At 33.3% G+C, this 23,985-nt stretch overlaps 1 protein-coding gene and 1 long non-coding RNA gene across 2 annotated transcripts in view; both read left to right on the forward strand.

Annotated features, from left to right (window-relative positions):
* LOC106679054 (tubulin glycylase 3A) overlaps positions 1-10,150 on the forward strand; it is a 41,426-nt gene extending 31,276 nt beyond the window's left edge. The window contains exons 6-12 of the mRNA XM_067047176.1: positions 1,749-1,940; positions 5,819-6,032; positions 6,910-7,000; positions 7,084-7,254; positions 7,845-8,098; positions 8,760-9,004; positions 9,630-10,150. Of these exons, the coding sequence (XP_066903277.1) occupies positions 1,749-1,940; positions 5,819-6,032; positions 6,910-7,000; positions 7,084-7,254; positions 7,845-8,098; positions 8,760-9,004; positions 9,630-10,067 (1,605 nt within the window). The 3' untranslated portion in view covers positions 10,068-10,150. The remainder of the gene's footprint in view (positions 1-1,748; positions 1,941-5,818; positions 6,033-6,909; positions 7,001-7,083; positions 7,255-7,844; positions 8,099-8,759; positions 9,005-9,629) is intronic.
* A 9,226-nt stretch (positions 10,151-19,376) lies between these two features.
* On the forward strand, positions 19,377-20,300 carry LOC112210136 (uncharacterized). The gene is made up of 3 exons (XR_010843343.1): positions 19,377-19,862; positions 19,991-20,025; positions 20,111-20,300. It is a non-coding gene; the product is annotated as an uncharacterized lncRNA (long non-coding RNA).
* The last annotated feature ends 3,685 nt before the right edge of the window (positions 20,301-23,985 follow it).

Here is a 23,985-nt window from a genome sequence, read left to right on the forward strand (position 1 = left end):
GTCTACCATTGGACTACGCCCCTTTTTAGTTTCATTTCCCCTCTATTATCTCTACCCCTCCCTAATCAGCCAATCACAGCTCTCATCCGACCTTTTTTATGCCCATCACCCATTGAAGGGTCAGGTTATACTTTATACTTTACATTACTTCAGGTTATACTTTACTTTATACTATATCCTTCCTCGACCATTTGGTTTTCCTGCAACTTGAGAGACTTGATATTTTGGAAGGGACTGAGTGATTTTTTTCTTATCTTCGTCGCAACTTTTGTGCATTTAAGACTTTGTCAATAGAACACTGTGATTTCATTAACTGTTCTTTCTTTATTTATAACCATAAGTACACTAAGGAACATGGAACAGAACGTATATATAATTTAAAAGTAACGATTACAAGATAACTCTGGTCGGTAGGTACCATGAGGGTTATCCCACCAACAGTGTTGCCAAGACGGATTGAAGGGGGCCCCTAGTAGAAGGTTTCAAATACATTAAACGTATACCGTGATGATCGGGACCTTAATAAAATGATCCATTAATGGCACAGGGACTCCTATTACACAGTTTGACTGCATTCTAGAATCTGGATAAAGTAGATCATTTTTGTTTCAACCTTTTTATTCATTTGTTTCACATTACCAGTGTTTCGGTCAAAATTTACTGTTTCACGTTCATGTCTAAAATTATTGCAGATTATTATCCTACCCCAGTCATTTAATTTAGCTACTTAACATTCCTCAATATAGATGATTTCAGCCTCTGCTTTTACTAATTTAACACGTAACGATAATAGTTGTCAACATGTAACGATTTCAGTTTGGGTTAACTATTAAAAATAATGATAAAAATGTTCGTATTATTTAAATAGATAACATAAATGGAAGGCAGCATTGTGGGCTGGGTGTTAGGTTTTTTTTTTTTCTTATTTTACTTCAAGATTAATTTTAGTTCATATATTTTTTTTGTTCAGTTTTTTATATTTATTACTTTGTTATCATTTAATTTATAATATCTGTGGATATGGTGTGAAAGTTATCTCTTATCTCTATTACCAATGTCTGAATGTATATGACAGAATGTACTCAACACAATAATGAAAAAAAATTAATCATCTATTGGTAATGAGTAATTCGCGAATTCTAACTTAAAGTATTTAATGTTTTAAAAAAGAGAATGGCCTTTCAGCGTGATGCTTTGAAGAGAAGTAGTTGAAATTAATTGCGCATTGTTTAAAGGAAAAAATAGTATATGACTACATAGTAAAAAAAATAATTAAATAGGGGCTGTTGTTGGTTCTTACCAATATGTGCTAGAGCAATATTGAATAATCTATATGCTCGGGAAGTTTTGCTCTAAAACCTTTTTATCATGAAATATGCATATGATCTTCGATTTAATGTCTCAAAAACGCGTTTGAAAATCGTATCTAATCCAGCCTACTTTCATCTGTTTAAAATGAAAACAGTGTTGTTTCCCGGTAAGATTCCAACAGATATCTGATCTAGGTTAATCATTCAAGGAACAGTAGATCATAAGCCTTTTTGTTCACTTAATAATTCAACCAGATTTGTATCTGTTTAATTTTTTTAAACAATCACAATTTTCAATGTTAAATACCATTCTGCTGTCAGATATTAACAAACTGAATGTATAACCAACCATTATATATTTCGCAAAACTATGTGTATTTATTTAATGGTATTCATTAAATATTTAAATTTTCAGTGGCATACATATCTGATTCCCAGGTTCCCCTGAAGGCTATTGAGTTCGCAGTAAGGAGGGTATCGGAGTACGTTTCGCACCGGCAACATGATGATATCGATAAAGGGAACGAAGAAAAAATATGGGATCATCAATGGGAACAGTTCCTTACTCACTACTATCAATGCGTCCATTCTGGCGAACCTTTCCAGGTCGCAACCGACTTGCAAATTCAGGTAAGTGATTAAACCACATCTGAGTATTTATTTGTCTTAGGCCCGTTGTATTTACGATCAAAATGTAATTACGAAAATTAAACTAAGTACAGTTGTAAAGATATTTATTAGCACACAATTTTTTTTTTTTTTTTTTTCGAACCCTCTAAAACAGAAATAAAAAGTGAATTAGTAAGTGCATTACTGTGTAAAAATAAAAGTAATTCGTGTTGTGTCTTACCTTTTACTACCTTTGGTATTTTAAGGTTACCTGTTATATTTAATTTTACATATGAGCTATCCATTCAAGGAGCTATTTTGAGTCCGGAGGTGAGGGGCCTCCTCTTGTTGTATCGCATATAAGATAAAAATAGAAATAAAAATAAAAATAAAAAATAATAAAGACAATAGATAATGGTGAAATAATAAGAGAAACAGTCTGAAATCTAAAGAAGTGTGGGAGGGGGTTGGGGTGCATCAGAAGATGGAGCGATGAGGTGATGTTAATAGGGTTTTTGGTACCTTTCCTGCCCTGCCACCTCGCAGGAAGGGGGGATGGGGTGATAGACTGGAATACTGGATTGAAGGAAGCAGGGAGACTGTCGAAGAATTTAATGTGTCTCCGTGTGATATGTTGTCGTACAGTTTCTAACTGTAGTTCGTTATGAATGTGTGCCATATTACGTCTTTCCAGAGATGACCCTCGACATATCTTCTGTAGTGTGCTATGTGTATTTTGGTATTGTTGTAGTGATGTCAGGGCTGTTGGGTAAAGATAGTGTAGCAGTGGTGCGCCGTGTAGGAGTGATGGTCGTAGTATTACTTTGTAGATGCACACAAATTAAAAGTTTTTTTTTATTTTAAACCAGATTGGCCTAGTGGCCTTACATGGTTAGTATAACAGTTACATTTTTTTTAACAAGTGATTGTGGAGTGGGGGGAGGGTATAGTCTCGTGGAAAAGATACCCCTTTACTATTTACGATGTTATAAAAAAGATTTAGATATAAATAATATAATCATAATAAAAGAGAAAAAGAAAAAAATATCAACACCAAAAACAAAAACAATGACATTTATAGATTTACTAAAATAAATAATTGACTTATAAGGGGGAAAAAAGTTAACTAAAGAAAAAGACGAAGAGAAAAAAATATATAGTAATTCCAATTATAGAATCGATAAATATAGACTTGATAACAGGGTGCCCTGCAGCAGCCTAGCCATCAGTCTTCGGGATGAGGTTGGATTTGTTAAGTTGTAAGTCACAGCTCCTTTAGCTGACAGTAACTGGGAGTGGCATTTTATGAACCGTTTTTTGATATAGTCTCCTATTGATGAAATTTGTAATTCCCGATGCAATTGGTTATTTCTTACAAAACAAGAAGCTTCAGCTCCGACTCTTAAGACTTTATTTTGAAATTAATGTAATTTTTTTCATTTTCGTAAAGGATGCCGCTCCCCAGACTTTACAGTCGTACATCATTAATGGCCTGAGTACTGTTTTAAAAATACGGGTAGTTTTTTCTTGTTTTAATTTGGATTTTCTATCTACGATGGGATATAACATTGCTAACTTTGCGTAGGTTTCAGAAAGTTTAATGTTGATAATTATATGTATGAGAGGCACCAGCTGGAATTTTTAGCGCTAAGTAATTTTCTTTTCTCAGCATGCCAAAGAAACCGCCGGATCTAGGCAGTAACCCGATCGGCAAAACATCTAAAGTAATGTACGGAGATATATAGATAACAGAGGGTACGGTTGACCGTGTAGGTAGATATAAACAAATAAACAGCCCTTATCTCACACGTGAGCACTCTAAAAACCTCGGGGAAAATACATAAAGAAAAAAGGCGCCTTAATTTAAACATGAAAGGTAGGAAAAAGACTTCTCACCCACTCTGTACATAGAAAAACCAATCAAAGAACAGAAATCAAAAGAAGGAGGAGTCAGAAGGAGAGGGGAGAAAATAAACAAAAAGGGCAGGAGGAACAGAGTTGGAGACAGTCTGGGACAGTCTGACAGTTGGACACAGTCTGGGAGAGATGGAGACCTGAGGACAGTCTGGGACAGAAGGACAGTTAGGCATAGTCTGAGAGTTGGTCACAATCTGACAGTTGAAGACAGTCTGGGAGATATGGACACTTGAAGACAGTCTGGGGGAAGACGAGTTGGAGGCCAGAGGAGGAAGTCACACCGAGCAGAGATTCAGCCATGGCCGCCGGGAGGCTGAGGACCATAGTGAATATGGACGCTCTGCTGCGACAACTGGCAAGCCGACCGACGTACCAAAACAAGTAAGACCTTTTCTGTTGTAATTTGAATGGCAATAATAGAATTACTAACTTAGAGTCAGTATAACTATCAAAGATCCCAACTGGTACTTCTCAATTCATAATATAACAATTAAAGTATAAGGAAACAGGTCTACCAATGCTCTCTCATAATATTATTTTTGGTAATGTAAATATAATTGTAAATATAAAATATGTAAAAAGACTTTACTTTATAATTAAGGATCCCTGCATGTCACCTCATATATAATAGCATAGCAAATTGGTGAACACGATACCGTTGGAAAGGAACTCCAATGATTAATTATAGATATTCATACCTAGAATACCATGACGAGGGGGTCTATGGTCTCTAGTATTTGAATTAAATATAGCTACTTTATATATACTTTAAATTAAATATACTTTTTCACTCAGTTCCCATCAGGAACCGATAGAGATACATAATATAAATACAAAAAATATATAAAATAAATACATGATAAGATGAATAAATCTCAATACAATACGTGTACAGGGAACCCCTAGTCGGATTTAGAAACCCCGAAGACCAGAATGGGAGAAAGGACTGGACCTTGTGGAGTACCGGCATGGATTAGTCTGAGGGTATAATTCGTGTCATTTCTTCTAACAGAATATGTTCTGCCGTTAAGGAATGAGCTCAGAATATCCTATAAGTACTTCAGAGTGTCTACATTCTTTAGCTTGTAAAGGAACCCTCGATACGAGACGATTCGAACGCTAGTTGGAAGTCTTAGAACCTTACCAAGGCGTGCTTCTTCATTTCGAATACGGTTATTATAAATTTCGATAGTTTTACCAATTACTGAATAATAGTGGCAAATGGAATAATTACACTGAAAACCAAATTGAACATCCGGAATAATTTCGATGCACTGAAAAAAAGATGAAAGATGTTTTGTTACAACTGATTTCAGCAATTTCCCAAAAATGAGTAACAAACTGATGGGTTATAGTAGTTAAAAGAACTATGAATCAGTTCCTCCCCTGGTAACTCTGTCTTCTATTATTCATCCAAATACTATTGAAAAAGGAAATCGAGAAAAGTATTTTGGGTATGTTAAAAAATATTATAATTTTTGAAAAACTGATCGATTTCGCATTCTTTTGACGCCTTTGGGCCGTGATTTTTGCATAGATGCAAATATATGTTATGCTTAAGCGTAGGAGACTGCTGGACTATAAAAATAGTAGCCGAAATAAAAAACGGTCATAAAGTTCAGTACCAGTGTTCGTTGTGTTGCGGTCGCTCTATGCTCCGACTTGGTGACGTCATTTCTAAGGTATTTGTTACGTACTTTTCCAGAACATGGGCTTTGTTTTAAGTGGAAATCTATTGTTGTGTGCTCTTTTGACCTCAGCAAAGAGCGGATTTGCATAGCCAATGTACATTTGTATTATTAACTATGTGCGAAAAATCTGTGAAATAGTGCCGCGCTATTATAAACTCATTAGATTCTAGGCAGTACGTAACCATCGACTCAGCTTTTTAACCTTATTTTCAGGTTAGCTTTTATACTGAGTACATCCTTGCCTAACCTGACTATCGCAATTGAACCTCATTAAAATTGCTTGGTCCGCAGGAAATGTACACCTGCGCCAAAATGGCTGTTGACTCGATTCGACCGTATTGGCCACAGATGGCAATGGATGGGACGAACAACGTTTGGATTGTGAAGCCTGGAGCCAAGTCAAGAGGAAGAGGTATTCAGGTGATCAACAAGCTAGAGCAGGTCCAACAAAGGTTAGGTGCTTTCAATGCTAATGATCCAAGGCTTGTAATTCAGAAGTACATTGGTAAGTTAGTGTATGCAGTATGTTTTATAGGCTAATTAGTAGTTAGTGAAGGTTCATTTTCATAGTAACAGTTTCCAGAACAGTTTTAGACCTGGATGCATAAAATTTACTGTAGTACCAACAAAAAGGTTGAGTTCCTAGCACTACCCGAGGTTTTTTCAAAAATATCATACAATATTCACTCTCAGAGCCTCCCTCCGGGCATTTGTGAGGCCTGTAAGCCAATGGATGGCACTCACAAAAATAGGCGTGGGAGTGACGAACCCATCCTATGAAAACCTTGTCAAGAAACGCGCGATGTATTTCGTAGTATATCGCGCGCCGCTTAGGAGTTCCACGGTCTGTCGTTCCCAAAAACAACAACAACCTTATCAGCTGTATGTTTCCTTAATTCGTTTTTTTTTTTTTAATAATTACTAAAAATTTCTTCAAAAGATTTATTTTTATGGTATAAACATTTATTTCATATTATATTTGCCGATATAGGTTTTCAAGGACAGTTGTATACACAGACACACTGTTACCATTGGTCTACCATGACCGAAATTTTTAATTTCTGAATTTCCTGTATATATTGTAACAAACTGGTATTTAAACACTGAATTTTCTTAATAGATTATTAAATAATTCGGATAATATTAATTATGATTAAGATCATAATTAATACCTCGTTTTTGTTCATTATAAGATCCAAAAGAAGTTGCTTTTGATTATCAAAGAGGGGTGTTTCAAAATGTAATTGATTAGGATTCTATTCCTATCATAAATTTTGCTGTCATTCTGCCTGTTTAAATAAATTACTCAGATTTGTATTCTTAATGAAGCAATCCTAGTTAAGTTAACTGTTGCATAACTAATTGAGTTCTTATGATTTCAGAAAAACCGCTTCTGATATACAATACAAAATTTGACATCAGACAATGGTTCTTGGTTACTAGTATTTATCCTCTGACGATTTGGATGTACAAGTTAGCATAATTGACATAAATTACATCGATTACTGAAAAATAGCGAAATAAATTTATGATACTAATTTGATTTAATTTTTCAGAGAATGTTACTTAAGGTTTTGTTCACATCTATTTTCTTTGACCAACATGCATGAATCAGTGCATCTGAGCAATAATGCCATCCAGTGCAAATACAAGAATGAAAAAAAGAGAGACCGTTTGCTACCTGATGAAAATATGTGGGATTCTTTGACTTTCCAAGCATATTTAAGGTGTTGTTCCATTCATATGTGTATATATATAAGTTAGCTATCTGTAAACTATAAACATAATAATGATAAAAAATATTACGATCAAGATAGTTTTAAAACAGATGTTTTTTCATGATAAGTTAGTCTGATGTTTTTTATCAATTAACATGTTTTTAATAAATAGTTACTTGTTCTCACAAATTAGTGTAATATTTTCCTTCAGTATAATCATAATTATATCACTGTTGAAGTAAACAGAATCATGAATTAAAAGGATTGTAATTATTATGATTTTTGAAACAAAATAATAACATATTTTTTTTTCCAATCAAAGAAATTCAGACATTCAAAATCTGTAGGCAGTATTAATTCCAGTTTTCAAGTTTTTAATCTCAAATATATCAGGAGAATTTAAGTTTATATTTTGGACAAATAATATAATTAATTAATTACACTCAAATATCCCTAATATTTTTAATATTATAATATTTCTGTAATACTTATTTAATAAAATAAATAATAAATGAAGAAAGCAATATTAGTATAAAACAAATTTCTGCTTGCAATCACAATAGAAAATTGCAGTTTTAAAATCTTAATTCTGTTGGTAGGACCATCGGGCATGCTGACAAGTGGGACAAGATCATATATCCAGGAATGAGAGGTGCATTTACTTGTGCACTACTGGCGGCCCAAGAGCATGTGTCGCCACGACCAAACACTTTCGAGCTGTATGGAGTGGACTTTATGCTCACTGAGGACCTGCAGCCTTGGTTAATAGAGATCAACTCTTCACCTTGTATGAGTCCCACAACCAGCGTCACTGCCCGACTATGTCCTCAATGCTTGGAGGACATCATCAAAGGTATTTACTAAAAATATAATTTTATTAATTCTTAATAAATGAAAATATATATAGCTACTAACTCCAAGGACCCAGATTTGAATCCTGCTATGACAGATAATTATTATTTGGCAGTCGAGCATGATTATGAACAAATCACCTCCTTTCACAACAGTTACTTCCTTAAAAATTACTGCACCCTTGACCCTTCTTTGGTTATAGTGGTACAGATTTATTTATACAAATTAATATATTTATAATATGTAAAGTATAATATATAATCTAAAGTATAATATAATATAAAATTACTTGGGTTTGTGCCAGAGGCTAAATAACTGATGTGGAGTGTTTAACATGTAGACAATAAATTGATCCTAAAAATAATAAAAAATAAATTGAATCATAAAATATTTTTTAAAAACAAATGCAAAAAAAAATTTTTTTTTTTAAATAAAACTATGTATAAACAATTTTTAATTATGTCATAAGGTTTATGGAAGTATTACTTTCTGTATTAGCCACATTAATTCCAAAATGTGTTCAGAGAAAATTATGCAGATTGGTGACATGGGTCAAAGTTGTTTTAATCATACCTTTTGGAACAAATAGTAATGTTTTCCAATAAATGAGTGGAAAGAAAAATCTTTTTTATTGTTTAATTTTTTTTTTTATTATTTCATAGTTGTCATTGATAGAAGGTCCACTAAAGATGCAGATACTGGAATGTTTGAGCTCGCTTACCGTCAAGATGTGTCAAATCCGCCTCCTTACACTGGAATGAATCTGACTGTACGTGGAATGAAGTTAAGAACAGGACCTAGAATTTCAAGGCCAGAGGAAATGAAGACTGATCACAATCATGGAATGAAGGAGGCAATAAGAAGGTTATCAGAACAATTGAAGGAAGATTCATCTTCAGGAGTCAGAGTATGTTTAATATTTACATTAGGAACTTATATCTTATAGTATCACTTATATGTTGTATTACTTGACAACATAGACAAAATCAACTCTTAGTATTCTGTTCCAAAAAATGTATACGCATATAAAACATTATTGCATGTATTACTAATATTATAATGCACTATTACTTATCAAGAAAATATAATTTTTACTTACAAATCTGGTTTCAATTGGATCAAACTTGCGGTGTTCTTAATGCTATCAATTTTCATATCCAATGAAAACTCTCTGAATGATTCTTTTACACATATTAAACATTATTTCTATAAAAGATATAAATATTAATGTTCTTAAACCATTCAATTGCTTGAAATATAATTTGATATAAAGTGATATAAATTCTTTTTTTTAACTACTAGATGATTTCTTTTGAATCCTGACTTGCTAGATTGATTTAATAGAATTGTAAACCAATCAAATTGGACACATAACCTTTACATTAAAAAAAAAAGGTTGGGTGAATAATTTTACTGGAGTATTGTTTGTCTCCTTGTAAAGAAAGTCTTAGGTAATCTGAGGTTTTGTGAAGAAGCATCCAAATGGATCAATATTACACAATAATAATAATGTAATTTATTTACTATTCTAGATTTCATCAGCTGAAAGCCGTGAAGTCAGGAAAGAACCTGAGAAGCGGAAGAAGGTTAAGCGCCATTGTTGCTCTGGAAGAACTTCCATCTCTCAGGCAGTACAAAGGTATAGGATGTCCAAAAACAGTGAAACAGTTACAAAAAGGATCAATAGTTGTAATGAGTTGTATGACTGGAGAAAGCGCATCGAGCGTACTAAGCTGGATTGTAAGACAACGATAATGAACTTCAGTAATGAAAATTCTCTACAAGATCAAAGAGAAGAGAGGAAGGAGGCAGAACTTCCAGATTCTAGGCCAAGATCGAGATTACCAGACATAAAAAGAAAAGATTTCAATAATAATATCCAGGTGTCTAGAAATTTTAATGTATTTCCTCAACATAAAATACAATCACCAATTAAAAGGACCATTTTGGAGGCTGTCAATGTTGTATAAAGTTAGTATGATGTATGATAACATTTATTTTTTTGATTATTGTGGAATTTAATTTTAATGAATAAATAATGTTGGACTGAAAATAGACCTTATAATATTAGATAAATTAAAAATATAAGAATCAAGATAAACTTTAATTGTTTATTCCTATTATATGCAATTTTTATTATCATTAAAAAACTGTGAATTTGTTTAGTGAATTATTTGACCAATATTAACATAGTTCTAAATTTTGTATAATGCTAGTGCAAAAAGTTATGTTTTTGAAGATAGAATAAATTTTAGAATGATCCAACTTTCTTAAAAATTCTGCTCCTTTAGGATATAATTCTATTCTCTAATATTAATCGATTAAAATATAAGTTTTTTTTAATCATATATGCATAGCATTGTAAATATATAGTATTACATTTTATTGCCGTTGGAAGCCTTGATCAAGCCAATATTCATTGATATTTAGATAGAAAACTTGGTTTTGAGGTAGTTGAACATTAATCTCATGCTAGCTGCTCCATTAAGGTTTATTTTTTGAAATATGAAAAATTATAATCTTGAATGACTTTAAAACACAGATGTTGTGTTGTGAAATTTTCTGAATTAAATGAAAAAAACAACATATGGCTGTGCTTTATTACTAGAAAGAGTGTTTTATTTATTTATTTTTTATATTAAATTATTGTTAAGAAGATGAATTTGGGTTTGATATTCAGATCTAAAAAAAATACCTATAAATATTTCACTGCCAATTAGATGTCAGTTTATAATCATGGTTTTTAAGAACCTATCAAATGTTAAAACTGCACTAAAATCATAGGTTGAAACCAGAGAGCTTAACACACTGCCTTGTATTGTCTATTAAATCACAATATTTGTAAAATTTGTACCATCCTAGAAGAAATTGATAAGTATAGTTAACTAGGTAAGAAGTTATCTACTTTTGCATGGTAGATAACCATGCAACAGCAATATAATTTTCATATTGGAAGATCATTAATTGACTGTGTGTAATTAATAAAAAGAAGATGGTCCTGGTGCAGTCCAAAGAACAGAAACAGAAAGGAAACTATTTATTATAAACCAACATTGTTAAAAGCCAATATTGCTAAAAATTTAATCCAATGATACCTTTCTCTTTCTAACCCTTAATCCCAGCAGACCAACATACAATGTATTAAACAAAATTGACATGACTACTACCCACCTAATGTCACAAATAAACTCTTAGACTCTTATGTTGACCCCATAACTTTAGTCCTTTCTTTGCATTTTTTCTTGATCTTTATTTTGTTTTTGTTTCCATCATTTTCCATCTTTTAGTGTGTATTTTTTCTATTTCTCTATTATCTCCTTTTTATTTGTTATTATTTCCCTTTTCATTATATATCAAATACTTTTTTGAATTTTTTATTTCTTTATGTATATTTTCACTGTGTATCTTGTTTTATTTAATTTGATTTACTTTGTTCATTTATATATAAATTTTCACATATTTTACATAATTTTTAACCACACCATAGTTTATTTTTATTCATTAGTAATTCTTCTTCTCATACTCTGTTTTTTAATTTTAGTTGCTTGTATCTCTTTTAGCTCTAATAAAGCCCTGCATCTTTGTGCGTTAACAAATAGTTTATTTTCTATTTCGAATTAATTTGACCACACCTAGACCATCTTCCATCTTATTATAAACTCTCATAGTTGCTGTATGAATTATTTATACTAGTTTGAAAACTATTAGTAGCACATATTTTTATTACTTATAAAAAAAATTTGAAATCAATATGAGAACATGTGTGAGTATCTTTTAAGCTGATTTATTTTATTAATAAAATTTTATATTTTGATAAACACTTTTTTTTAGGAATAATGTCTTTAAAAAAATGTTATTTTTATGTAGTCATAATAATAAACATTTAATATTTTTAGTCATCAGGTTTAGTATCCTAACCTTCCCTCATTTTGATACTTATTTTGCTTATACTGCTAAATAAAGATTTCAGAATCTATTTAGCTAAATTAAATAGACAAAATTTGTGATTTTTGGAAATATATCATATTCTGAATTTTTTTCTTCTTAATTTGAAAGTGCTTTGGCAATAGTGGAAGGAATATTTTTACATTTATATAATAACTCTGTGAATGAGTAAAGTTTACTCATTGTTACATTGCATTCAAATATAAATTATGTGTTAGATGTTTCACAAAGTGCTGGATCCAGTCCTTTCATTAGATATCCATGAGTGAAGGCTGTGTACTGGATTATCATTCTTCTCAGGATTTCTTCATCAGATCTGGATTTTCTGAAAGAGATTTTCCATATGAGGATATCTTGCTTAGCATCTTGTAATTTGGTGGGTGATTGTTTCCGAATTCTTTGGAACTGTTCTCTTAAGGTTAATTATACCGAATTTCAGTAAGTTTTTTTTTTAACAGAAGATGGCAGCACTTTCGGGACAAATTTACTTTTCTTCTCGTTTCAATATGGAATTATAAATTTCCCATCTGCAAACGGATTTATCATCTAGAACCCCATTGAAGTTACTGAAATTGGTTCATTATTTTGGCATTTAAAAAATGTATCTTTGTTATTATTCGTAAATCAAAAAATGTGAGCAATAAAACATGTCTGTGCAAACAGATTCATTTTCGGTAGCATAGGATGATCGTAAAGAGAAAAATACGATATAACAATTAAAGGATCGAGACTTGAGATCCCTATGTCCACAGCCAGAGGAGGTTTATCCCCACTCCTCGACGTTGGAACTCCGAGACATCTATCCTTTATATCCTCCATAATACTATACAGGCTCAGTCTTATGTGCATTCGGAGAGGTTCGTGAAGAGTGGATCCTCGTATAGAAGTGCCGGCCTCAAAATGCTCTTATAGCTCTGCAACTTAAGCCGTAGAGAGAGCGTTGGCCTCATGCGGGACTGGAAGACCTCGCTTTGGCATGACCAGTTACGGAGGACCCATGACGATCACCGCCAGTTCTGGAGAGTCGTGAGGTCCTTCGTCAACAAGAGGCAGAATGTGCACCTCACATCAGACGACAATCTCCTGACATCGGGGAAACAGAACGTACACCTAGCCACAAGCTATGCAGCAAGGGATGCTGAACGGACGACCAGTGCATCTCATCCACAACCCGGACCACTGAGCACCAACAAGAAGCCTTTATTCTCCTCCTTCAACCAGCTTGAGTCTGTAATACGATGCGTCAAAGGGAACAAGGCTTCGGGACTGGATGGAATCCTGTATGTACTTATGAAAAAGCTTCCTAGGAAGGGTAAAGCCTTCCTACTCAACATCTTCAACTAATGCATGCGGATCTCGTACTTTCCCACCGTATGGAAACGAGGTATCGTGGTACCTCTACTCAAATCGGGGAAGAAGGGAGACACGACCGAGCACTGAACATGATTCAATTGCATGTTTGTTTATATGGTCTCTTAGATGAAAACACCTATATGGAACAACCTGAGATTGTTTGTTAAACACAGATGGAACAAAAAAGGTCTGTAAACTGTTGAAAAGTTTATATAGTTGAAAGCATTTTATATAGTTGAAAGCAAGCTTCTCGACGCTGGAACAAAAGATTTAACACGTGTCTTAAAGCTTTAGGATTCAGAACAAGTGAAGCTGATCCTTGTTTGCACATTAAAGAGAGCCTAACAAACAAATTATTGGTAGCATTATTTGTTGATGGATTTGTAATGGCAAATAGCAAAGAAGAGGGTTAATTGTTTACAAAAGAATTGGAGGAGTTTATGATCACAGTTAAACCAGTTACATATTTCCTTCGTCTGGAAATTAAGTATCAAGAAAATTCTATAAAAATTTGTCAGCAAGCATATGTTAAGAAGTTATTACAGCGTTTTAACTTTCAAGAATTTTAAGTTTACAGAAATCTGTCTTCACCCCCATGACAAAGCTAGATGAACACGATTCAGAACAAGACAGGAACAGTAGTTTCCCGTAAAGAGAAGCTGTTGGAGCTTTGATGTACCTGATGGTATGCACCAGACCAGATCTTGCGTACAGCATTAGTGTTCTTTCAAGAACCCTGTAATGTCCTAGTTATCAGGATACAGTACGACTGAAGAGATTATTTCGCTATATCGCTGGTTCATCCAGTTTAGGAATACGATACATGGCGAACGGGAGTCATGAAATCACGTGAACTGTTACAGCGATGGAGTTGGTCATCAACAGGACGTTGAACTTCTGGAGTGGTGACGTACGGAGGAGGGGCAGTGTCATGGTTCATTCAGCGTCAACAAATGACAGCAACTTCGACAACTGAGGCGGAGCTAATTGCAGCAAATGAAGCAGTAAAAGAAATTATCTGGCAAACCAGGTAGATAAGAATAATGCTTCTTAATAAAAGAGAAAAGTAAAATTAATAACAAAAAATAAAGATATTTGTAGACCTAACAAAACAAATAATTGCCTCCTAATGCTGAAAAGAAACAAGTTAATTTGAAAAAAAGGAAGAGAGAAGAAAATATAATAATAAATAAAATAGAGGTAGTGTGAACAATGAATTAATAAATATAGAATTTATAACAAAATGTCCTACCGCAGCCTGGGCTTCAGTCTTCGGGTTGCGGTTGGGTTTCCCAGGTTGTAGGTCACTGTTCCTTGGCAACTGGGAGTGGAACTTCATGAACCGATTTTTGATATAATCCTCTATTGACTCCATTTATAATTCCCGGTGCAAATGGCTATTTCTTATTAACCAAGGAGTATTAACTGGGATTCTTAGGACTTTATTTTGAAAAGATTGTAATTTTTTCCATATCGTAAAGGATGCCGCTCCCAATATTTCACAGCAGTACGTCAGCAGTGGTCTGAGAAGCGTTTTAAATATAAGAACAGTTGTTCCTGGTTTTAAATTAGAGTTTCTGTTTAGGATGGGATATAGCATTGCTAACCTTGCGCAGGTTTGAGTTAGTTTGATGCTAACATGGTGATTCCAGGTAAGGCGGCGATCTAGGTGAATTATAAGGTATCTTACTGTTTCACTGGCAGGATTCTATTGCAAATTTTTACCTTTAAGGATTAGTTTCGGTGGGTCTTGTGGGCATCTGAGAGTAAAAACTTTTGAAGTACATTTTTCAATGTCTAGATTAATCATCCATTTAGTGAAGTAATGTTCTATATCATTAAGGTGACTGCAAATTATTTCTAGGTATTATTATGTCATTGTGTTGAAAGGACACTGCTGCATCGTCAGCTATGGAGGTATGTGTGGAATGGATGATGTCGAGAAAATAGAACTTAAACAGAATGGGAAAAAGGACTGGACCTTGTGGAGTACCGGCATGGATTTGTCTGAGAGTAGAATCTTAGTTCCAGTGGGTCTGGTGAGCGTTGAAGAGTAAAAACTTTTGAATTTCATTTTTCGATGTTCAAGCTAATCATCCATTTAGTGAAATATTGTTCTAAATCATTAAGGTGACTTTGAAAAGTGTTTCTAGCGATTATTATGTCATCATAATGCGAGAACACAGCTGTATCGTCAGCGAACATAGCTATGGAGGTGTCTGTGTGGACTGGGTGATGTCGTGAAGGTAGAAGTTGAACAAAATAAAGGAAAGGACTGAACCTTATGGAGAACCGGCATGAATTTGTCTAAGGGTAGAATTTTTGTTATTTATTCTGACAGAAAATGTTTTACCGTTCAGGAATAAGCTCTGAATATTGTATAGCTATTTTGGAGTGCCTGCTTTCTTTAGTTTATATAGGAGACCTCGATGCCAGACCTTATCGAATACTTGTTGGAAATCCAAGAATGCTACCAGGGTGTATCTCTTTTTTTCGAATCCGTTAATTATAAATTCCAATAGTCTTTCCAGTTGGTGAGAAGTGGAATGACTGTATTCAAAACCGACTTAAAAATAAGGACTAATTTCGATGGTCTGAAAAAAGGAATTAAGATTTTTTTTATAACTGAGTCCAGAAATTTTCCAAAAAATGGATTATAAACTGATAGGTCTATAGCTGCTGATTTTTTTTGTGTTCTTACCAGGATTGTGAATTACTTTGAGTTCGGCTTTCTTCCACGTATTAGGAAAATATCCAGTACGAAGGTAACTGTTAAAAATTGACGTGATGAAAACGACAGCTTTCCTGGGTAACATTTTGATTGCTATGACTGGGATAAAATCATGGAAAGGACTTTACCTTGAGTTTTTTAATCAGGTTCTGGATTCCTTTTTGGGACGTGAATTTAGGTGGGAGCTGAACTGTTGCGAGGGTGAAATTTAGATACTTTACAATTTCATCAGTGAATAAATCCGAACTTATGTCTGTATTGGAGAATGTTTTCTCAAAGAAATTAGCGAACCCTTTAGCTTTTTGGCGTCACTGGTTATGAATTCATCATTGTCTACAAGATTTGGAATTTTTTCACGTTTATCCAATAAACGTCGCGTAGCCTTCCACAATAAATGATCCTTTGGGTCTAAATTTTCCACATATCCCTGATATTTAGAATACGCCCATTCATCCAGATCCTTTTTAGTTTCATATTTGAGGTGGTTCCTTACGTGATTTTTTCTTTAATTTTTAGCAATATTGATTTTGGGCTGCTGCCAGAAAATGTTTTTCACCTTAAATGGAAAGGTCGTACAGTTCCCTCATGCAAACTGTTTGAGACCGACACATTTACCGTCGTTATACTTTTATCTATCTTGAACGGAAGGAAAATTTTTTTTTTAGTTGTAATTTTTCATCGACAAGAATTTCGTACGTTTCCCAATCGATCACTCCATTAATGAAGGATTTTCTCACCGTTTCATTGTTTATCTCAGTTGAGAAATTAATTAATACAGGAATATGCTCCGAATTTAAAGCTGTGAAAAGAGAGATGAAAAAATCACTTGAGAAAAGAGATGAAAACTAAAATTGATTGTTAATGCGATATTCAGAATATCAAATTTACAGCCTGGTCTGTAAACCGTAGATTCATTTGGTTCATGTATTTGGATATTGTGCCTTGAGCAAATATCAAGTAAAGTATTTTCACTAGAATTTGATTTTGCGGCATCTCCAGTAAATGTTTTTACAATTTATGTCACCTAAAACTAATGTATGGTTCCCTGGTGGTAATAGCTTTAAATTTTTTTCTTGAATTAGTTTTTTATTTGGAGGTTTATTAACTGCTGTGACAACGGTAGAAGAAGACGAGTTTAACGAACCAAAACAACCTCTATATTAAATATATTGGTAATGATATTTACAGTGAAATCAATATTACTTTTGATTATCAAGGCTACACCATCAGGAGTCGGACAATCTCTGTCATATTATATTTATTTGTATTATGTATCTCTATCGATTCTTTGTGGGAACCGACTGAAAAAGTATGCGCTATATTTAATTCAAACACTAGAATAATTTGGACCCCCTCGCCATGGTATGCTAGATATGAATATCTATAATTAATCATCAGAGTTCCTTTCCAACGGTATCGTGTTCACCAATTTGCTATCCTATTATATATGAGATGACATGCAGGGATCCTTAATTATAAAGTCAAGTCTTTGTTACATATTTTATATTTACAATTATATATACATTACCAAGAATAATATTATGAGAGAGCATGGTAGACCTGTTTCCTTATATTTTAATTGTTATATTATGAATTGAGAAGTACCAGTTGGAATCTTTGATATTTATACTGACTCTTAAGTTATCAATTCTATTATTGTCATTCAAATTACAACAGAAAAGGTCTTAGTTGTTTTGGTACGTCGATCAGCTTGGCGGTTGTCGCGGCAGGGCATCCATATTCGCATGGTTCCGCAGCCTCCTTGCTGCCGCTGCTGAATCCCCGCGAGGTGTGACTTCCACCAACTCGTCAGCCGCTCTCTCTTCCTCCAGATTCTCCGCTTCCAAGTCTTCAAGTGTCTCTCGACCGTTTTCAAGACCGTTCCACCTTGTCCTCAAGTCTCCATCTCTTCTAGACTGCGTTAAACTCTCAGACTGACTGTCCTTCTGTCCCAGACTGTGTCCAACTCTCAGACCGTCTTCAACTCCTACTGCCCTTTTTGCTTATTTTCTCCTCTCCTTCTGACTCCTCCTTCTTCTGATTTCTGTTCTTTGATTGGTTTTTCTATGTTCAGAGGGGGTGAGAAGGTCCAATGACCTTAGGTGAAAGTCGGTCTTTTTCCTACCTTTCATGTTTAAATTAAGGCGTCTTTCTTCTTTGACTGTATTTTCCCCGAGGTGTTTAAAGTGCCCACGTGTAAGATAAGGGCTGTTTGTTTATCTCTGCCTACACGGTCAATCGTCCCCGGGGGGGGGGGGTGCATACCCTCTGTTGTCTGTATATCTCTACATTACTTTAGATGTTTTGCTGACGGGTTTCTGCTTAGGCCCGGCGGCCCTTTGTTATGCCGACAAAAGAAATTACTTCGAGTTAAAAAATTCCAGCTGGTGCCTCTCATACATATCACAATATTCCATTAAAATAAGTAAATCCTATCTCCTAGTCCTTACTGCTGCCTACTACTATATTTAAACCTTTTTATTGCAAAACCCCGTTTTCATGAAAAATCACCAAAGGACACTTATTAAATAAAATTTTAAAACCTTCATCACTGCATGAATTGATTTTTTTTCGGCTTACACTATATTGAAAAACGAATAGTATAATCTCAACTAAAGAATAAAGTAAATTATCGTTATACAATTTGAGCAAGGAGTAGTACGATTAATTGAACAGTTGTTTAATTTGAGAAATAAAGGTTGGTCTGAAGTTAGGTGGGTAGAGGGTACCTCCCTATTATTATTTACAATTTTTTTCTCAGTTATTAACATCACGAGTATACTTTTTTCTGTTCAAAGACCAAAAAATTGCTTTATATTATGTATTTTGTTTTTCTATTCTTTGCTCTGAGGATCTGATCAATATTGTTGTAAAAGTATGTGTCACAGAATAAATAAAACATTAATTATTATTTAAAATACCAAATATTTCGCGTTTTGCACAAAATTCGTATAACGTATTTTAATTACCACTATTTAATTATTTTGTGTATTTAAAATACATGTTTATGTTTTAGAAAGGAAATTAAAATATATTTTTGTATTTTCGCTATTTATTTTATATTTTACTTCTTAAAACATGAAATACAAAATCTAAATTTTAATTTATATTTAAAAATATTTCATTTGAAATAATGCCTAGGTGTGCTTCATATGACCAATAATAGAAATTAATGAAACACACAATAGTAATCATTCAAACTTAACATTAAAACAATTTCAGTACATGCTACTAATCATGTGGCAAAAGTATATGTGATAAACCAATCTGGCATCTTTATTAAATAATAAAAAAATTAAATACATCAAGAGAAATTAATGATATAAATCCATTGCATTAGTAAATTTTTTATGTTTTTTGAAAATCATTGTTATATAGTTTTAAATCATGTGTGTAAGCAATGACCAATAGAGAATCCCCTATCATATAATAGCTCATGTAGTTTAAGATCTTTTCCCATCCAAGTGCAAGTTTATTTTATGTGATGATGGCCGAGCTAAAAAAAACATTTCCTCGACCTAGGCATTTTCAGAGACTATATTCGGGTTTCGGAATCGATGACCACAGACCAAGTGAGCAATTCTGCCAGAGCTTGTGGCAAGATAAACCTAGAATATGCATCGTGGACTTAATTGACTCATTCAGGGAGAAAAAAGTAGAAAGTTCTTCGACAGTAGATTCTTCTAAAACTAAAGTTGATGTCGATTTTACCAATTCTAGGCAATTTAGTCTTGGGGTAAGTTTTTTTTTTCTAGCAATAATAAAATTAATGGAATTGATTGTCACAATAATATCCAAATTAATATAAATGAAAATGATTAGTAAAGATATGAAGGAGTTAATACAAAGTGTTCATTTTTTCAGAAGTGGCAGAAGAACGATTTTTTTAAATTGAATAAGTAAATACAGGTTTTTTTTTTTATCGCCCTAACAGTTATAAATTTATTATTGCTAGTGTGAATAAAGCTTACTTTTCTGGTTTAGGTGTAATGGTGGAATGTTCCCGACTTGTTCCCGACACTATGCCCATATGAAACATCTAGAGAATTTCGACTCTACCCGTCTGAAAACCAATAGACGACAGAAGATAACAAGAAAAACTAAAAAAGTTTCACAAGTCAGCACTTGAACAGCTGCTACTCATGAAAGAATAAATACATTTTATTTATTATAATGTGTATCATTATTACCTATGTTCAGTTTGTATCGTTAATACTCTTATCTCTAGCAGAAAGAAACGAAATAATAGTGAATCAGTAATGCATGAGTAATTAATCATAAAATTCTTTTTTGCTTTTGATCATTATAGATTTTTATCAGTGATTTCCAACGGGTGATCCACACACATGTTGGGCCGTGAGAGCCTCGGGTAGGAACCACTGGTTTACATTGTGAATAGAAGTGATATTGGGGTGTAGAATAGTTGATAAAAAAACAAGTTATTTTTTATGATGTTTAAAGTGATTTTGTACTCCATCGAGGGAAAGTTTTAGTTAAATTATTATCATTATCCAATGGTTTACATTGTGAATGTAAGTGATATTTGGACGTAACTTATATGAAAACAAATTGTTATATTTAAAGCAGTTCTTTACTCAATCCAGGAATGTTTTTTTGTTAAATTATTATTATAATCCACTGGTTTTCATAGTGAATGGAAGTGGTGCAGGGATTCAGTTAATAAAAATTATTTAATTTAAAAAATAAACCCGACTACACATATATCTCTATCTTAACTCTTATTTCTTCTAACCAACGGGATATTATTGAATATTTCCTAAAAGTTGTTGTGGATTGTTAGTGATGTATATACAAATTAATGAAACCTGGTACTAGATGTTGGTTGTACCATAGTTGACATTGGGATATACAACAGATGTTTAAACAGTTCTGTACTTCATCGAGGGAAGTTTATCGTTATGTATTATTGTCATAATCAAGTGGTTTACATAGTAAATGGAAGTGATATCGGGATGTTGTTAATAAGCATCACTAATATGATTAAGTAGACATGCAATAACATCCCGTTAATTAGAAAAAAATAGGAGTATTTCGGTAGTCGGATTTGTTTTAATATTAATAAGTTTTTTTAAATTTAATGTTTATAGTTTTTCATGTATTAGCATTTTTTAGTTTAATCAAAACCGATAAATAAGGTTAAAGAATCTTGGTGGCATCACAACTTCGAATCCTGAAGGTAGTCTTATGTATCAATAACATCTCTTAGTTAAGAAGTTTAAACAGTGTGTAGTTAGGTTAGGTCTTATTTCATATCATTGGCCCATTTATCTATTTTCCTGTATAAAGTCATGAATGATGTGCATCATTATTCATTGTACGATTCGATGGAATGTTGGAACAACTAATTGTAACCCTCTGAGTCATTTTAATGTTTATACTCCCAATTGTATACTTGAACGTACTGTCATATTCATGTTGATATCAAAGAATAAAATCATTTTAATTAGACCTTTTAATCTGTTTATATTTTATCTAAACGATATTCTGCCCTAATATACATTTATATCAAACTCAGGGCGAAGCACAATAGACCTAATATGGATAAATGGCAAAACCCTCAATAATCTCAATGATATACAGGTAACACTTATGTCCGATTCCCTAGACCATTTGGCCTGTATAACTTCGTTAGAAATACCTTCATCACAAAAACTTGATTTTCTCCAATATAATAATTCTTCAAATAACGTAGCTTGCACTATCAACAGACGCGTCAAATGGGATGAAAATAAAACCAACGACTTTAAAGCACATTTATCTACATCTGATAAAGTATACTATTATTCTCAAGATGCAAACTCATTATATACCAATTTTATTCAAAGTATGCATGGAAGTATGTCTGAAACTGGACTAATGATCACTATTAGATGATTCAATAGTTCGAGGATTGTAGAAATTCCAAAAGAATCTTTAAAAAAAACATATAGAGCAATGGTTAAATTCCACTCTTCACTTGAATTGTTCAATGAATTTATCGAAGCTAGGATTTTTGATAGATTTATTTATTGATAGATATTACAATCTGGCACACAGTTGTGGGCAATAGGTAATATTGATGAATGATTTTATACATACTAAAATAAAAAAATAAAATAAAGTAAAGTAAAAAAAAAACTCTCTTAAAATATATACAAACAAAAGAATAGACAAGATGAACATAATCAAACTATCTGTATGAAAAATAAATAAATAAAATAACATAATGATAAAATAATATATACAATATTTACACAATCGACCTGAGGATCTCTGAGCCCACTCTATCCCCCACGTGTGAGGGGTAGAGCAGAGCTCAAGAGATCCCAGCGCATCCCTCTCGCCGCATCACTGGTAATGAGCCAGTGGAGGCTGAGCAAGTGCGCTAAAGCCGCAAACACTCAACTTGAGTGGAGAATCTGACCATATCGAAGCTAGGAAAGTATACAGACAGCTAATACACCTCAAGAAAGTGGACTTTCTCTGTATGTTAAAAAAAACTACAAGAGGTCAGAAACAGCAAACAATAAAATAATTACAACCGTAAAAGCAATAAAAACGAGATAGAGTTGATGGATTGGAGCGGGTTCTATAGAAAACCATATGGTTATAAATATACCCGAGGTATTAAATTTTTCTCGGCGATGAATTTTTCATCCGCTTTTAGATAGTGACCCTAGAAGAACTACAACATTGTGTACGTCTCTCCAAAAACAAAAAATCTTGATCATATTATCTATGAGACATTTAAAAACCTTATGTGGGAACATTATCCACTAAATTTATTAAACCTTGTAATGAACCACGAAAAACCACCTCTTCCTTGGTCGAAATCAAAACTTCATTTGTTATTTAAGAAAGGTGATAGAAAAGATACTGATAATTACCGTGGGATATCCTTAATAAATACTTATGGCAAAATTATTTACTAATATCCTTGCAAGAATATTTATGTTATGGGCTGACTCTGAAAATATTATCCCTGAAGAGTAGGCAGGATTTAGCAAGAGAGGCTGCATTGATCATATTTTTACCCTTAATGCACTGATAGGAATAAATTTCAAGACAAAAGGAAATTATCTATATGCGGTGTTTATTGATCTGAAGAAGGCCTTTGATTCCATTAACCACAACCTGCTGTGGGAAAAGCTGTTTGCATTTGGCCTTAGTGGTAAAATAATTAGAATCATGAAGAGCTTGTATGACAATGCTACCACCTAAATTTCAATAAATGGTCAACTAAGCGAAAAAATAGACGTAACTCTTGGGTTGCTACAAGGGGAAAGCCCCAGCACTCTTCATCCTCTTCTTGACCATAATCACGAGGCATTAATGTTATTGCTTGCAGACGACATAATCCTTCTAAGTAATAACTGGCATAGTGTGCAAAGAAATTTAAATATCCTGCAGCACTACTTTGCAAATAACTCTCTAACCTTAAACGTGGAATAGTCAAAAGTTCTTGTATTCCATAAATCACCCAAGTTAAAACATCTCAAACCTATTTATTGATACGACACAAAGTTGGAGTATACAAAAACATATACATATTTAGGAGTACCTTTTGCATCCACAGGTAAATAAAAAAAAAGGCTTTTGTACATTTTACACAGAAATCATCCATTGCTACCGCTTAAGTTTTGGAAACCCTGAGAAGAGGAAAGAGTGACTCTTGGGAAACAAAGATGGCATTATATGACTCAATGGGCTCCTCAGTTCTCCTATATGCATCCCAAGTTTGGAGCCTTAGATATCTGGTTGCTATCGAAATTTCTCGAATGAAATTTATTATATACCTATATGGATGGCCCAAGAATACCCCAAGCTATATAGTTCGACTCGAGACAGGTACAAGTCCA

This window comes from Halyomorpha halys, unplaced genomic scaffold (assembly GCF_000696795.3).
Source record: "Halyomorpha halys isolate HHAL.00 unplaced genomic scaffold, Hhal_1.1 Scaffold173.1, whole genome shotgun sequence".
In the NCBI taxonomy this organism is placed as follows: domain Eukaryota; kingdom Metazoa; phylum Arthropoda; class Insecta; order Hemiptera; family Pentatomidae; genus Halyomorpha; species Halyomorpha halys.